General features: G+C 42.0%; 1 protein-coding gene across 1 annotated transcript in view; it reads left to right on the forward strand.

The window, feature by feature from the left end:
• LOC133255253 (neurexin-3) overlaps window positions 1-17,849 on the forward strand; it is an 887,522-nt gene that overhangs the window by 574,094 nt on the left and 295,579 nt on the right. The window contains exon 8 of the mRNA XM_061429773.1: window positions 5,583-5,966. Coding sequence (XP_061285757.1) covers window positions 5,583-5,966 — 384 coding nt within the window. The remainder of the gene's footprint in view (window positions 1-5,582; window positions 5,967-17,849) is intronic.

The following is a 17,849-nucleotide window of genomic DNA, read 5'->3' on the forward strand; positions in this document are numbered from 1 at the left end:
GCAGACGGGTGGCAGATTGCAGATCTGGATGGTTTATTGCCCAGCAGGCTGCCTTATTGATTGCCTGAAATTTGATCAGAACCAAGAGACTTCAAATGAAACGTGCTTGTTGGGCAAGAATAAGCATTTTGTTCTTTTTAAGCAGAAAGCACACAAACTTAATTTCTTCTGAGGCCAAATCTTTCAAAGTTTATCCATAAATATGTTGGCCGGGGTGGAGCGAGAAAGCTATCTGAGAATTATAAAGGAAACACTCCTGCTAGTTTTTTTTTTTTTAATATAAATGTATTTATTTTAATTGGAGGCTAATTACTTTACAATATTGTATTGGGTTTGCCATACATCAACAGGAATCCACCACAGGTGTACACGTGTTCCCCATCCTGAACCCCCCTTCCTCCTCCCTCCCCGTACCATCCCTCTGGGTCATCCCAGTGCACCAGCCCTAAGCATTCAGTATCATGCTTCGAACTTGGACTGGCGGTTCGTTTCATATGTGATAGTATACATGTTTCAATGCCATTCTCCCAAATCATCCCACCCTCTCCCTCTCCCACAGAGTTTTTAAGACCATGCACATTGGGTCTTTGGACTGGTCATGGTTGATGGCTTTCATGATTGACTAACCTAGACCTTGGCACAGCTTAAATGTCACCTATCTGAGTCACAGGCAGGCTAGAACATGTAAAATTGCCCCGTATCTGTTTCTGTTTATTCTCAACACTAATTGCTTTTTCAAGTAGGGTGTTATTTTGTCTGGTTAGAACCATCAGACCCACTTTTGACAAACAAGTTTTGATTACAAAACACTTTAATTTTATACTTGGATGCTATGGCATTGGTTAATACTTTGACATACTGATAAATCTGATCAAGACCTATAAAAATTTACTGAGTAAACAAGGTGGCAACAGAAGATGAGATGGTTGGATGGCATCACCGACTCAATGGACATGCATTTGAGCAAACTCCAGGAGATAGTGAAGAACAGGAAGCCTGGTGTGCTGTAGTCCATGGGGTGGCAAAGAGTGGACATGACTTAGCTACTGAATACAACACACACTGATAAATTTGATTAAACCCTATAAAAATTTACTGCGTAAGCAAGGTGGTGATAGAGGATGAGATGGTTGCATGGAATCACCAACTCAGTGGATATGAGCTTGAGCAAACTCTGGGATATAGTGAAGGACAGGGAAGCCTGGCATGCTGCTGTCCATGGGGTTGCAAGGAGTCGGACATGACTTAGCAACTAAACAACAAAAAAAGAATTTTTATATATAAGCAGCATAACAACATTTTAATATGTTTTTAAATGTATATTTTTATTCAGAAATACTTTCATAATCACTGTTAATTAGAAGTTTAAAAATTCAAAAGGGACACAAAATAATTAGTCTTAGAGACACAAAAATGGGTCTTAGATGTTATGTCAAACTTACAAATTTTAAAAGTGACATTTATACAGTGTAATTTAGCTCTCATAAGTAATTTTTTATAATCAAATTATTTCAGTAAGAACACAAATTACCATATTGCTTTTTAGATTTTTTTTGTTTTACAATATGTTCTTGTCAATAGATTATTTAAAAATATTTAAACCTGATAGAAACTCATTTTTTAAACAACGTACCTTGGAAGAAATACAGTATCAGAGACACTCCTGTCCTTTACATGCTGTAGAGATGGGAAATACTACAATTGAAAAGGAAAAAAAAGGCTCTTAATGCATTTCCTGGGGAGCACTTTCTGAATATTTACACTTGGGTCTATTGTTCTTTAAACAAGTTTAGATTTGAAGAAATTTCAGACGGCTTTTTTAAGAAATGAACTTCATTTCTTCCTGAGAGTATTTTCCAGTATGTTGTTCTTATCAGTTCAGTTTAGTCGCTCAGTCATGTTCAACTCTTTGCAACCCCATGGATTGCAGCATGTCAGGCTTCCCTGTCCATCACCAATTCCTGGAGCTTACTCAAACTCATGTCCATTGAGTCAGTGATGCCATCCAACCATCTCATCCTCTGCCATCACCTTCTCCTCCTGCCTTCAATCTTTCCCAGCATCAAGGTCTTTTCCAATGAGTCAGTTCTTTGCATCAGGTGGTCAGCATATTGAAGCTTTAACATCAGTGTTTCCAATGAATATTTTGGGTTTATTTCCTTTAGGATTGACTGGTTTGATCTCCTTGCAGTCCAAGGGACTAAGAGTCTTCTCCAACACCACAGTTCAAAAGCATTAATTCTTCGGTGCTCAACTTTCTTTATGGTCCAATTCTCATATCCATATATGACTGCTGGAAAAACTATAGCTTTGACTGGACAAAACTTTGTTGGCAAAGTACTGTCGCTGCTTTTTAATATGCTGTCTAGGTTGGTCATAACTTTCATTCCAAGGAGCAAGCGTCTTTTAGTTTCATGGCTGCAGTCACCATCTGCAGTGATTTTGGAGCCCCCCAAAATAAATTTTCTCACTGTTTCCATTGTTTCCCCATCTATTTGCCATGAAGTGATGGGACCAGATGCCATGATCTTAGTTTCCTGAGTGTTGAGCTTTAAGCCAACTTTTTCACTCTCCTCTTTCATTTTCATCAAGAGGCTCTTTAGTTCTTATTCACTTTCTGCCATAAGGATGGTGTCATCTGCATATCTGAGGTTGTTGATATTTCTCCCAGCAATCTTGATTCCAGCTTGTGCTTCCTCCAGCCCAGCGTTTCTCATGATGTACTCTGCATATAAGTTAAATAAGCAGGGTGAGAATATACAACCTTGACGTACTCCTTTTCCTATTTGGAACCAGTCTATTGTTCCATGTCCAGTTCTATCTGTTGCTTTTTGAACTTCATGCAGATCTCTCAAGAGGCAGGTCAGGTGGTCTGGTATTCCCATCTCTTTCAGAATTTCCCACAGTTTGTTGTGATCCACACCGTCAAAAGCTTTGGCATAGTCAATAAAGCAGAAATAGATGTTTTTCTGGAGCTCTCTTGCTTTTTGATGATCCAACGGATGTTGGCAATTTGATCTCTGGTTCCTCTGCTTTTTCTAAATTCAGCTTGAACATCTGGAAGTTCTTGGTTCACTTGAAGAAGACTGGCTTGGAGAATTTTGAGCATTACTTTGCTAGCGTGTGAGATGAGTGCAATTATGCAGTAGTTTGAACAGATCTATGTTAAAACAAATAGTTATAAAAACATTTCGTTGTTGTTGTTTCATCCCTGTTTCATCCCTTAAGTCTTCTCTGAGTTTTCTGTGACCCTGTGGACTTTGACCTGCCAGGGTCTTCTGTCCATGGGGTTCTTTAGGCAAGAATACCGAAGTGGGTTGCCATTTCCTACTCCAGAGGATATTTCTGACCCAGGGATCGAACTCGCATCTCTTGTGTCTCCTGCATTGGCTGGCAGATTCTTTACCACTGAGCCTTCTGGGAATCCTTATAAAAAGTTAAGAGTATCTAATTGTGGTGCCTGCTGCTCATCCTGAAGAATATGACTGAGAGGTGATCTTTGGGAACCTTTTATTTTCATTCCCCAACTGGAGGACTGACTCTCAAAACATTTGTGGTCACACACTTAGAGGAGGATTTTGCTCAGGACGGATTGCTTAAGGCTCCACTGTTTAAATCGGTTCCGGGTGCTGTTCTTCACTTGGCAATAGAAGCTCCTTGCTGTTAGTTGGTGATCAGATTATTTCAGTGGAATGTGGTGGGTAAAGAAAGCAGACTGTGCAAGAGAGAGGATGTTGAGGCTTGAGTCCCTTTCCTCATTTGTAAAATAGGGGAAATACGAACATCAGCCACAAGATTATTCTGAAGCTTGAGTCCAGAAAAGCACAGAAAGTACAAAAAATGGTGGCCGGGACAGTTTTACTGTTATGTAGGGTTTTTTTAAAAAAGATTTAAAAGTGAAAAGGCAAAGCTGGTTTTTCCAGGAGAAAATTTGCAGGGGAGAGCTGGGGGAGCGGGTCTAACTGAGCGCCCCAGTGGCTCCTCTGCTCTTCCTGCCTTCCGCTGCTGGGTGTGCTTTGTGATTTCGAGTGTGCTTCACTTTCTTGATCTCATCTGATCTCCCAGGCCCTGCATGCTGTCCTCTGTCATAGCCGAGGGAACTGAGATGCAGATGAGGGAAAGCTGGCTGATGGATGGCCCTGTTATCCTGGGACTAAAAGAGGACTTCGAGAAGACTAAATTTTAAAGTTTTGGCATGACGTTCAGATATCGTTTTGATCTTTCAGTTAGGAAATTGATCTGTAACTGGGTTCAGGGACTGGTGCAGGGTTAGAAAGCCATTTAAGACTGGAAACCTGGTTCCCAAGTTCCCAGGTCAGGCTCAGGGTTCCATCTGTGATCTCGTGTGCCCAGTCCAGCTCTGATCTCACCTCTTGTTGACTTCCTCTGGCAACTTTGACTCTAGCCACACTCCTGCCTACCCGAGGCCCTTTGTGAGTGCCATTCCCGGTGCCAGACACATTCCTCTTCCCCCTGGACTTGGCATGCCTGGATCCTTCTCAGCATTCTGGTTTCAGCTTACCTGTCACCTGCTTAGAGAAGCCTTTACCAACCGTCCACTTGAAAGCAGAACCCGTCTGCTGGGGCTGCTGCACCCATTTAACTGCCTTCCTCCCACTTGCCATTTGTCCGTCTCTTTTGTTTATTTAGTGATTTATTTATTTTGTCTTCCTCTGCTCTGGAACATCAGCTTCATGAGAGCAGGGGCATGGCTGTCAAATTCGTGTCTGCCTAGAACTATACTAGAGATAGAACAGGTTCCAATACATAGTTGTTAAGTGAACACATGAAGAAACATGTTCCAGTTAAAATTTATCAAAAGCAATGAGTGTTGAAAATACATACTGGCTGGACGGGTACCTAAGACAAGTACAGAGGATATCAGCTCATGGAGAGAGAGGAGAGTGAGACAGAAGAGCAGGTTCCATCCTTCTGGCAATGGTGAGCCAGAGGTGAAGACTCAGGCGGGACTTATAGACTCTGTCCTAGGTACAGAGTAAAAAGCGCCTTACATATATCAGCTCATCTGCCTGCAGTCCAAAGGGTTGCAAAGTTGGATGCGACTGAAGCGACTTAGTATGCATGCACGCAGCCATCATGCCAACCTGTGAGGTGGGACAGTTCCTTTCCCATTTTACAAATGAGGAAATTGAGGACCAGAAAAGTGAAGTCACGTCTTCAGGGTTGTCTAGCTAGTAGGTGGCAGAGCTAGGATTTAAACACGGGAAGGGATGGTGCTGCTGTCAGCCTATATGGCATACAACCTTTCAGCCAAGACTTTTAGGTAGAAAAAAAAAGTATTTTCGGCACTGACCACTGGGATTTTCCTGGGTCTTGCTCTGGGCTTGGCTGTCTTAGCTGCAGGGACCAGAACCAAATGGCCTGCGTTGTCCTTTTTTTTTTTTTTTTTTACCATTTTGTGGCCTTTCATTCCCCGCTCACAAGGCTCTCTCCTGGCCGGGCCACGCTGGTCTCCCATCTCACCCGCTAGGTTCCTTTCATTCGCTTCATCAACTGGGAGGCTCACCTGGGATGCCAGGAGGGCCATGAGCTCATTCTTTGTCTCCATCCTCCCATCCCAGGTACCATATCAGTGAACAGCAGGCGCACGCCGTTCACCGCCAGCGGGGAGAGCGAGATCCTTGACCTGGAGGGGGACATGTACCTGGGCGGGCTGCCGGAGAACCGCGCTGGCCTCATCCTCCCCACCGAGCTCTGGACCGCCATGCTCAACTACGGCTACGTGGGCTGCATCCGCGACCTGTTCATCGACGGGCGCAGCAAGAACATCCGGCAGCTGGCGGAAATGCAGAACGCTGCGGGCGTCAAGTCCTCCTGCTCGCGGATGAGCGCCAAGCAGTGTGACAGCTACCCCTGCAAGAACAACGCCGTGTGCAAGGATGGCTGGAACCGCTTCATCTGCGACTGCACGGGCACTGGCTACTGGGGACGGACCTGCGAGCGGGGTGAGTGGTGTGGTGATGCGCTGGGTGAGAGTGGGGAGACGTGCCTGGGCTCCCTTTGCTATCGCGGACACTTCCTTTGGACCTCCCTGTGCTTGCGTGCTTCTGGGGGAGAGTTTTCTTGGGTGCACTGCTTTCCAGATGACACCCTTTCTAGGTCTGGATGTTTGTTTCGATTTAGCTAGGATTGGATCATAGAGAGGGAAACTAGAATAAATTGGAGCTAGGTCATGATGCTTTTTTGATGGGGTATTTGACATCTTCTCTTTGAGAAGGCCAATACTTTTTCTTTGGGGATTCTGGGTGGGCTCACCAACTGGCTATTTCATTTGTTCCTTGAACTCATGCTTTTTGGGTGCTTTCTCTGAGCTAGCTCTCAGATTAGGCTTTAGAAATACACTGTAGAATAAAATAGCCCCAGCCCTGTTCTTTGTAACTTGCTGCCTAGTGGAATAGTTAGCTGTTAAACAATCACTTACATGTTGAGTTTTATGAGGCAATTGTGTGTTGGTTAAGAACATGAATTCTGGGGCAAGACTGGATGAGAAATGTGGCCTTTGTAGAGTGATATGAACTCAAGATAATATCTTTGAGACTTGATTTCCTCTTCTTTAAAATGGAGATAATCAGGTTCCTTCCCTCATAGCTCAGTTGGTAAAGAATCCACCTGCAATGCCGGAGACCCCCAGTTTGATTCCTGGGTCGGGAAGATCCCCTGGAGAAAGAATAGGTTACCCACTCCAGTATTCTTGGGCTTTCCTTGTGGCTCAGCTGGTAAAGAATCCGCCTGCAATGTGGGAGACCTGGGTTTGACCCCAGGGTTGGGAAGATCTCCTAGAGAAGGGAAAGGATACCTCCTCCAGTATTCTGGCCTGGAGAATTCCATGGACTGTATAGTCCATGGAGTCTCAAAGAGTAGGACACGACTGAGTGACTTTCACTTTCACTTTCTTTACCTGCTAAGTGAAGTGAAGTAAAAGTTGCTCAGTCATGTCTGACTCCTTGTGACCCCATAAACTATACAGTCCGTGAATTCTTCAGGCCAGAATACTGGAGTGGGTTGCCCCTTCCCTTCTCCAGGGGATCTTCCCAACCCAGGGATCAAACCCAGGTCTCCAGCATTGCAGGCGCATTCTTTACCAGCTGAGCCACAAGGGAAGACTCCTACCTACTATTAATCATGGTTAAATGAGTCAATAGATTCCTGCACTATGGAAAGTGTATAGTCAATGTCAGTGATTGTTATGGTTATAATGATTGTCATCGACATCATTAACGGGAAAGTACAGAAAAGCTTGGGATTCCTTTTCCAGGAGATCGAACATACTATAGAGATTCATAGAAAGCTCCCGCAAGAAAGAAATATGTAGGTTGAGACTTGAAATATGAGTAGTAGCTAGCTTGGCAACAAGGTGGGAGAAAACCGTGTGTCTTAGATTGGAAGGACGTTGTGTGCCAAGAGGTAAGAGACCATGGCGCAGTTGAGGAACCAAACAAAGTCCATAACTAAATGGAGTGGGGAGTGCCAGTGGGGGGAAGGGTGTGAGAGGTGGCTGAAATGTTGGGGAACAAAGAGTGGGGGCTGACCCTTTAGAAGAGACCGTCTACCACTTTAACTTCTTACATTTGCACTGAATTTACAGTTTGGGTAAAAGGCAGAGATAAAAGTAAGCAAAGAGATAACATCAAGGTACAGAGATGCCAGTCTATAAGCCATGTCCAGATTGCAGCTTGGTTAGTTGTTTTACATGCCAAGGACACACAATTCAGCTGACTGTCTATGAATTGTCTACCATGATTTTATATGAAAGGATACTTTAGACAGTTAACAAATTTTTGCCGACAGCATAGCTCTCTAGAGCTTCGAGAATACTGTGTCTGGAGTAGACATAATATCATTTACTTAGCTGAGGAGTTGAGACATCTATACAGGAAGTATAGATGTTTGCTTCCTGTATAGATGATGCAGGACAGCAGCATGGGCTGGACTACTAGGAGAACATGGAAATTCAAAGAAGACTTTCCTGATTAGAGACAAACAGGGCCTCATCTATTAAGTGTACCAGTGGCCAGACTTGTTCAAGTTTCAGAAGTCTGGTGATGAGAAGGGATCCTGGAACAGGCTTGGGTAATCAGGCAAGGGTTTTCAAGGACTCATTTTTTGAGGTCAACCATATAGCTAGCTAAAGTGCGTTTCAAGAGAACTGCAAACCTTCACTACCGCTGGACCAAAAAAGAGGACACAGGATATTGGAATAAAGGAAAAGGAGCTTTCTTGGGGCTCATGGAAGTTAAATTCAGATTCAGTGAATTTTCAGAGCAGCGACTGCAGAACATGAGCTGAGATGAGGAGGTGGCCATCTGGAACAGAAGTGGGCCTCATTTGGCTGGCCAGTCTGTCGAGCTCCTGAATGCTTTCCAAATCTCTCTTTTTGGGTAGACGATCTCAGTTGCTGGTTTGGGGAGACAGAAAGGTCATTTGACCACTGTAATACAGGAGACCATTTGGATAGAAGTCAGGATATTGTGGATGGTCCACCATCAAGGAAGGTAGTGTAAGACATCTACCTTAAGTGTAAGATGCCCCATCAGACCTCTCTTTCCAACTAAAGGGCCTTGTGATTACTGGAGACAGCTGTGCAAGGTGTCCCCGGGATCACCTTTCCATGGGCAAATCAGTGGAGGTTGGTCCAAGGTTTGCCAAACACAATGAAAGTCATTGCACCTTTTATGTTGTCACTTTCGACTAGTCATTAAATGGCAGCTGATTGGGGATATATGAGGGACAATTATTCCTGGTACAGTGCAGCCAAAAATCATCCATTGTGGCCAAATGAGAAGGCGCTAGCAAATTAAAGACATTTGATCTATACGTCGCTCAAACCCCAGACGGGTCCACTGATTGTTTTGTTCCCCGGCTAATTGTTTTCTGGTCCTGTATTGTTCCCGACACCGTGTTCAGAATGAGTCAGTGGAGTGTAAAAATGATGGGACTCTACTTTGCTGGCAAAGAAAATAGTTTCCCTGTGACATTGTTTTTCTTTATTGAAACTGGTTCATCAGCAGGGATGCTTTTGAGTCTCTTTTGTTCATTTTTTCATACATGCAGCAGACATCTGTTGAAACCCGAATTCGTTCCAGGCACTGTGTTAGAGGCTGGGAATGAAGGGGAAAAAGAAACTGACATAGCCCCTGATTTTGAGCATGGGGTGTATAGTCTTTGGGGAGAGGGAAAGATGGGGAGTGTGCTAATGTGTGACAGATATCAGGCCTGATGTCTTAGGGGATCAGGAGGGCAGACAGATGGGAGAGGCCACACCTATATGGGTGAGTGGTTGGGGAAGGGGGATCTGAGGTTACTTGGATTTTTTTAATCTCCTCTTAGTAACAAAACTATGGCCTCTCTCTGTCTCTGACCCTCAAGATCCGTTACAGGCACTTCTGAAGAGTGGTTAAGGGTGAGTGTTAACATTCCTTATGCAAGACCGTCATCCTCTTTGGCAAGGAGTGCTGCCCTACCCACCATAACACCATCAGTGTGTTCATTCAATTTACAGTTCTCTAATTTTTTTTTCTAGAAGCAGTACTAAGCCTGAAAATCATTTGTACCAAAATTGAGACGACAAAGACAATCCGTAAGGCAGTGTGTCCCATCTAACCCCAACTCTTCTATATTTGGGCTTCATAGTAGTGTCAGTCCCTTGGTGCTGTGGGCCACACAACAGAAATGGTGGTTGAAAGAGCCACTTGTCTATATAAAATGTAGAAAGCATAGGCAAGATGCTGAAAACCAGTATTCAGAGAAAAAGCAGAGTTAAGGATGGCTCTGGGAAGACGCCAAATGGCCAGGAACCCAAGCAAAGTGAGCAAGCACACCCGTCTTGGATACAACTCCAAGGTTAAAGTTGTCAACCAGAGAGAAGGGAATAGAACAAGGGAACCAGGAACTGTATGAGTACATGGACGTGTTAGTCACACCGTCCTGTCCAACTCTTTGTGACCCCATGGACTGTAACCCTCCAGGCTCCTCTGTCCATGGAATTCTTCAGACAGGAATACTGGAGTGGGCAGCCATTCCTTTCTTGAGGGGATCTTCCCAGAGTCTCCAGGAGATCCATCCTGGGTCTCCTGCATTGCAGGCAGATTCTTTACCATCTGAGTCACTAGGGAAGCCCATAAGACTAAAGTTCATTTGCATGAGTCTCTTCCTCTGGTAGTAAAAATGGATGACTCTTGCTTATACCCTCGAAAGAGTACTTCTACTACATATGAGGATTAGCAACTCTAAATTTTGACATATAACAATTGGCTTCATATTGCATTTAGATTTTTTTTTTTCCCGCCATGATCTGATACTATTCTAAGGAGATGTAGATAGATTGACCCATCCCAGTTGTTCAACTGTGGCTGTTCTGGTTCGTTCTTTGTTAATCATAGTGTTGTGGGAAACCTGTCCATGACCTAAAAAGCTAAGGCCTGCTGTAGCTATATAATGCCTATTTGATAGAAGCGCATCTGCTGGAAGACTGCTTGCCATTTTAAAAGTCCTACTGTACAGAGGAAACATTCTGTCTTATGTATTGTAGGATGATCAGTTGACGTGGGACAACATAGGCATCTTCTCCTTGTCAGTGTAGCCAGACTGTAGTTTAATTAGTGGGGACCAAGTGTCCACAGGCAAGGCTGTGGGTTTATTTGTGGACCATCAAACTTCAGTTGGAGGCTGTTGCAGATTCCAACCTCTTCCCTAGATGGCTTTTTCTGAATGCATGCCATCATTTATTTAGCAAGAAATAAAACAGGACTCAGCACAAGCTCATTTCTATGACAAAAATAACCTGCACTCCAGTACTTAGACTTGGGATGACCTAGTGGTTAATGGCATGGATTTTAGAATCAAATGGACTTGCTTCCTAAAGTTGGTTCTCACACTTTGGCCGCCTCATGCGAAGAGTTGACTCATTGGAAAAGACTCTGATGCTGGGAGGGATTGGGGGCAGGAGGAGAAGGGGATGACAGAGGATGAGATGGCTGGATGGCATCACTGACTCATTGGATGTGAGTCTGAGTGAACTCTGGGAGTTGGTGATGGACAGGGAGGCCTGGAGTGCTGCGATTCATGGGGTCACAAAGAGTTGGACATGACTGAGTGACTCAACTCAACTGATACAACGTATTTCTTATTTTTTCCAAGTCTGTTTCCTTATCTGTAAAATGGGGAGACTGATACTTACTAGATAAGGTTCTCTTGGTTGCAAGCTTCAGAACTGACAGTGGCTAACAGAGTCAAGGAATGAGACTTACCACATGATTTGTTGTTTAGTCGCTCAGTCGTGTCCAACTCTGTGACCCCATGGACTGCAGCACATCAGGCTCCCTGTCCATCACCAACTCCCGGAGCTTGCTCAGACTCATGTCCATTGAGCCAGTGATGCCATCCAACCATCTCTTCCTCTATTGTCCCCTTCTCCTCCTGCCTTCAATTTTTCCCAGCATCAGGGTCTTTTCTAATTAATTAGCTCTTTGCATCAGGTGGCTAGAGTATTGGAGCTTCAGCATCAGTCCTTCCCAGAAATATTCAGGACTGATTTCCTTTAGGATAGACTGGTTGGATCTCCTTGCAGTCCAAGGGACTCTCAAGAGTCTCAACACCACCATTCAAAAGCATCAGTTCTTCAGTGCTCAGCCTTCTTTATTGTCCAACTCTGACATCCATACATGACTACTAGAAAAACCGTAGCTTTGACTATATGGGCCTTTGTTGGAAAAGTAATGCTTTTGCTTTTTAATATGCTGTCTAGGTTTGCTATACATGATTACCTAGAGAGTTATTGATCAAATGATGATCTCACAACCTATGTCTTGAAAAAGAAGCAGAGCAGCTCGGGGGAGCCCAAGGCGCTGCAGTTGAAGTGATACATCTCTCTTGACCTACAGAATCTGGAGTTTTTCATGCAAATTGTCATTTTTCAAAAAGAACCTGATTGGCCCAGTTTAGTTCATCTGTCTGTTCTACCAGTCAGCTCTGTCCAGGTGGGCAGTCACCTAGACTAAATATAAACGATCACCTACTGTGTAGGTATGGGATCTTACTGAACCGCTTTCTTGGTGCCCTTTCATGGTTAAGCCTGGGGTATCCTGACTCACAAGGCCACCCACCTGGACTACTTCTATCTGATAAAATATCTCCTAGGGTCATGGAAATTGGATGTCTTTGAGAATATTAATTTGTAGAATCAAGAAAATGTGATAGAGAGGGTAAATCTGCTCTTCTCACTGGTCCCTGGGATTCCAGTGATCTGACATAAACTCCAGCTGAAAACCAAGAATGCAGATATTTTGAGTTCTCTCAGATGACCCTGTTCCAACAGGAAAAGCTTGCAGGCAGCAGCTGTTTGGGAACTTCGCTTTCAGCCGTCCCCTCTGATGGCTTCTGTGCACTTCTGGAGCAGCAATGAGTGGTACCCTGCCTTTCGAGGGGCCTGGAGTGTGTCACTTGGATGCCACATGGAAATTAGGACATTGGGAATTAGTAGAGCTGGCAGAGTCAGCTAATCCTTATTTCTGTGAGTGAGGAATTGGAAACCCTGAGAAGTTAGTCATTTTAACTTGGGACAGCTGTAGAATGGTTAAAATTCATGGTTCCTGACTCCTAACTCTCTGTACTTTCCATTACATTGAGTAGGCTTTCCTTTTCTTACACGTGAAAGAGGATGTATTATAAGGTCATTGAAGGAAAAACAGTGCATTGGGCATTTTTGTTTGGCATGGTTTCCAGCACTGTGTCACACACATACCACGAGGTTATTAAATACTGGAGGGAGGGTCCCAGTTCCCTATCCTGGGTCTCCTGATCTGCACATTGCCCTTTGTATCCTCATCCGTTGCTATGGTTACCTACATGTTGGTAATTCCCAAATAAGTTCTCTAGCCTAGAACTCTCTCTGGAACTGCAGATTTCTATGTCCAGTTGTCTCCTTGATGTTTTCATTGGGATATCTGATAGCTATCTTAATCATAACATTGAAAAATAGAAATCTTAACTTAGACTGACTTAGACTGCTTGTTTTTCCTTGTAGTTTTTCCCTTCTCAGTAAATGGCATCACCACTGTCCTTGGCCTTTCCCTTGGTTTTGTCTTCTCCCATCTCATTCAGACTCAGCAAGTTCCTTTCATCTCCTCATCTAAACCCATCCTATATCCGTCCACTACTCTCCCTCTCTACCACCATAATCTTAAGTCAACCTACATTGATCTCTTCTTTGGAAAACTGGATAGCATGTCATATGTTTTGAAAAACGCAAATTAATTTTGTGCCTTCTTTAGAGTATTGAAGTGAGATTGTTAAAATGTTTAAATATTCAACACATTCTTAAGTAGCTTTAGTTCCAGTGGCTTTTGGTCCCTCAAGTTATAGGAAACGTAGCTGTGATACTTCTTTGGAATGAACTACAACATTCATGTAGTTAGGACTTCCTGACAGCTCAGTTGGTAAAGAATCTGCCTGCAATGCAGGAGACCCCGGTTTGATTCCTGGGCAGGGCAGATCTGCTGGAGAAGGGGTAGGCTACCCACTCCAATATTCCTGGGCTTCCCTTGTGGCTCAGCTGGTAAATAATCCACCTGCAATGTGGGAGACCTGGGCTTGATCCCTGAGTTGGGAAGATCCCCTGGAGAAGGGAAATACTATCCACTCCAGTATTCTGGCCTGGAGAATTCTGTGGACTGTGTAGTCCATGGGGTTGCAAAGAGTTGGACACAACTGAGCGACTTTCACTTTCACTTCACTTTCATATGGTGATTCCATACCTTTTGTCTCCACCAGGCTTAGTGAGTTAAGTTGTGAGGATAAAAGTTTGTAAAAGACCTGGTTTTAGTTCTTCATGAGCTTACAGTCTAATGGAGGGGTTGGAGGAGTAATCTGCAAATTGTTATCAATCCACCAAGGGCAATGATCCAGGAATAATCACAGGAAAGAATGAGATAACAATTAGAAAGCAAAATAGGTCCAACATGATATAGTACTTTAAAAACAGCTCTGGATCTATTGGGGTCTGCTGAGACTGACTCACTGACGTGGGAACAGAAGAAAACCTGGCCTCCAAGGTCAAATATAAACATGTTTGTTGCTTTCCCTTGTTTCAGTACCATTGAGGCCTTGCCCCATTTCCCTAGGAACACCTAGGCCCTTTATTTAGATCTGTGACTTTGAGATTCTTACTTGGATCCTCTGGCTTCCTTGTTCTGAAAAAATAAAATGAGGCAATTGTGTTTCATGCTCTCCCAGGGCCCATTCAATTATAAAACTCTGTGATTCTCAAATGTCATCAGCTTGGCAATGTCTTCCCTTATCCTGAGTAGAGGGGTAAAGGTGAATGAAGGGCAGAGCAGGGATGCTAGTCCTTGTTCCTTGCAGTCTGCAGTACTTTCTGGGTTAGGAGGCTAGGTTTAGTTATATCAGCACTGCAATGAAGTTGTCACCTCTCTGATTCATTCATCTAAGAAAACAAGTACCTTGGTATACTGGGGATACTTCAGGTCTATAACTTAAAAGTTTTAATTGATGGATTAATGAATAGACTCTTAGATTTCTTAAGATCACTAAAAGGCTGTCTCTTTTCTAGTTTATTTTTTACCCCCTTTCAGTGAGTAAATACAAGTATTAGAGAAAGGAGGCCCCCATGCAAAATATAATTCATCAACCAACATGGCCCCCCATTTTTTAATCCATTGATGCTTTTTATATTTTTTATTTTATATTAAGAGTACAGTTGATTAACAATGTTGTATTACTTTCAGGTGTGTATAGCAAAGCAATTCAGGTATACACCTACATGTATCTATTCTTTTTCAAATTCTTTTCCCATTTAGCTTATTACAGAGTATTGAGCAGAGTCCCCTGTGCTATATGGTAGGTCCTTGTTGGTTGGTCTGTTTTAAATATAGCAATGAATACATATTCATCCCAAAGTCCCAATCTATCCCTGCCCATCCCACACACTTCACCCCTGGTAACAGTAAGTTCCTTCTCTAAGTCTGTGAGTCTGTTTCTGTTTTGTAAATGTGTTCATTTATATCATTGTGTTAAATATTTTGCAGATAAACTATATCATATGATATTTGTCTTTGTTGCACTAACTTCACTTAGTATGATAATCTCCAGGTCCATCCAAGTTTTTGCAAAAGTGGCTGAGTAATATTCCATCGTGTACATGTACCAGATCTTCTTTATCCATTCATCTGTGAATGGACATTTATTTAAGTTGGTGAAAAAGTAAATATGGTTTTGCATTGTTGAACTTTGCTCTTTTATATTGGAATACTCTTTAATAAATGTGGTTATGTTATACATCATTTTAATGTGCATTTCTTCCTTTACATTCTTTTACTAATGACTCATTACTTGCTGTTTATATTTATTTTAGATTAGGGAAATGATGTTAGGCAGAAAGCAAATTTGAGCAGTTTTCTTACTTGGGTTCAAATTGGGTCATAAAGCAGCAGAAACAACTTGCAACATCAACAACACTCTTGGTCCAGGAACTGCTAACAGGCGTGCAGTGCAGTGGTGGTTCAAGAAGTTTTGCAAAGGAGATGAGAGCCTTGAAGTTGAGGAGCACAGTGGCCAGCCATCAGAAGTTGACAATGACTAGTTAAGAGGATCATTGAAGCTGATCCTTTTATAACTACATGATAAATTGCTGAAGAATTCAGTGTCTACCATTCTGTGGTCATTTAGCATTTGAAACAGATTGGAAAGGTGAAAAAGCTCGATAAGTGGGTGCATCATGAACTGACCACAAATTAAAAAATTGCTATTTTGAAGTGTCATCCTCTCTTATTCTACACAACAATGAACCATTTTTTGATCAGGTTTCAACAAAAAGTGGATTTTATACATCACCTGAAATGACCTATCAGTGGCTAGACCAAGAAGAAGCTCCAAAGCACTTCCTAAAGCCAAACTTGCACCCAAAAAAGGTCATGGTCGCTGTTTGGTAGTCTCCCAGCAGTCTGATCCACTACACTTTTCTGAGTCCTAATAAAACTGTTACATCTGAGAAGTATGTATGAGATGCACCAAAAACTGCAGTGCCTACAGCCAGCATTGGTCAGCCCGCCGGAAAGGGCCCAGTTCTCCATGACAGTGCCCAAGTGCACATCGCTCAACCAATGCTTCGAATGTTGAACAAATGGGGCTACAAAATTTTGCCTCATCCTCTATGTTTACCTGACCTTTCGCCAACTGACTACCACTTCTTCCAGCATCTCAACAACTTTTTGCAGGGAAAATGCTTCCATAACCAGCAGGAGGCAGAAAATGCTTTCTAAGAGTTCATAAAATCCTGAAGCATGGATTTTTATGCTACAGGAATAAACCAACTTATTTCTCATTGGCCAGAATGTATTGATTGTAATAGTGCCTACTTTGATTAATAAAGATGTGTCTGAGCTTAGTATAATGATTTAAAATTCACACTCTGAATTCATTTTTTCTAAAACATATATATTTTATTGAAGTATAGTTGACTTACAATGTTTCAGGTGCACAGCAAGCTTATTCAGTTATACAAATACACATATATTAATTTTGAAATTATTTCCGTCATAGATGATTACAAGATATTGACTATAGTTCCCTATGTAGTAAAACTTTGTTGCTTGTTGCATATCTATTTTTTAATTAGAAATCTAGCATTCTATTTATGCTAAATCAAACAAGTAGAATCAAAATGTCAATTGTTTTTAGTTAAGCAAAAATTAATGTTTTCCAAGACATATTTATATATGTATATTAAAGCTTTTCTACTACACTTGATAAAGGCTTGAGAAAGTACATTAAAAAAACAAAGAAATGGAGAAATTGGAGAACATAAACTAAATGAAATAGAAGCACTGCATATAAAATAGAAAAGATGAAACATACCAGGTAATAAAAGTAAAAGATAATCATATAGTCCACTTGTTTTAAACATGACTGCTCATTAGAAACATATCTCGAGCTCTGGAGAAAAAAAAGCAATACGTAAGCATTTGTTGTTTTATTTTTTCATTATTGGGAGAATTTTATTTATTTTTTTAGCTGAAGGATATTTGCTTTATAGAATTTTGTTGGTTTCTGCCAAACATCAACATGAATTAGCCATAGGTATACATTTTCCCCCTTCCTCTTGAACCTCCCTCGAGCATTTGTATTTTACAAAAAATTTCAAGATAATTCTGATATGCTTCTGAATTTTAAAAAGTGATTACAGGTTTTTCTATTAGATCCTAGTTTTGGTGATATAGAGTTCTGTTGTTTTTCTGTAGACCAATCATGATACAATAGTATTAAGTGAGTAATAGTTACTTAATCACAAGAATAAAAGATGTTTATCAGTTTGCAGTCAATAACCAGACAAAAATAAAAGATAATTACAATTGCAAGCCATAATGGAAACACAATTAACTTAACAATATAAAATAATTGCATACAATTTGGGGAGGTCAACAGAATGATGTGGTAAATGGAAATGCATACATGCACATGTTTTCATCCACCAGCCAGTCTTTGTCTTTTGGTTGGTGCATTTAATCCATTTACATTTAAAGTAATTATCAATATGTATGATCCTATTACCATTCTCATAATTGTTTTGGGTTTACTTTCTGCAGGTCTTTTCCTTCTCTTGTGTTTCCTGCCTAGAGAAATTCCTTTTAGCGTTTGTTGTAAAACTGGTTTGGTGGTGCTGAATTCTCTTAACTTTTGCTTGTCTGAAAAACTTTTGATTTCTCCATCAGATCTGAAGGAGAGTCTTGCTGGGTACAGTGTTCTTGGTTGTAGGTTCTTCCCTTCCATCACTTTAAATATATCATGCCATTCCCTTCTGGTTTGTAGAATTTCTG

The sequence above is a fragment of the Bos javanicus genome, chromosome 10 (assembly GCF_032452875.1).
Source record: "Bos javanicus breed banteng chromosome 10, ARS-OSU_banteng_1.0, whole genome shotgun sequence".
Lineage (NCBI taxonomy): Eukaryota > Metazoa > Chordata > Mammalia > Artiodactyla > Bovidae > Bos > Bos javanicus.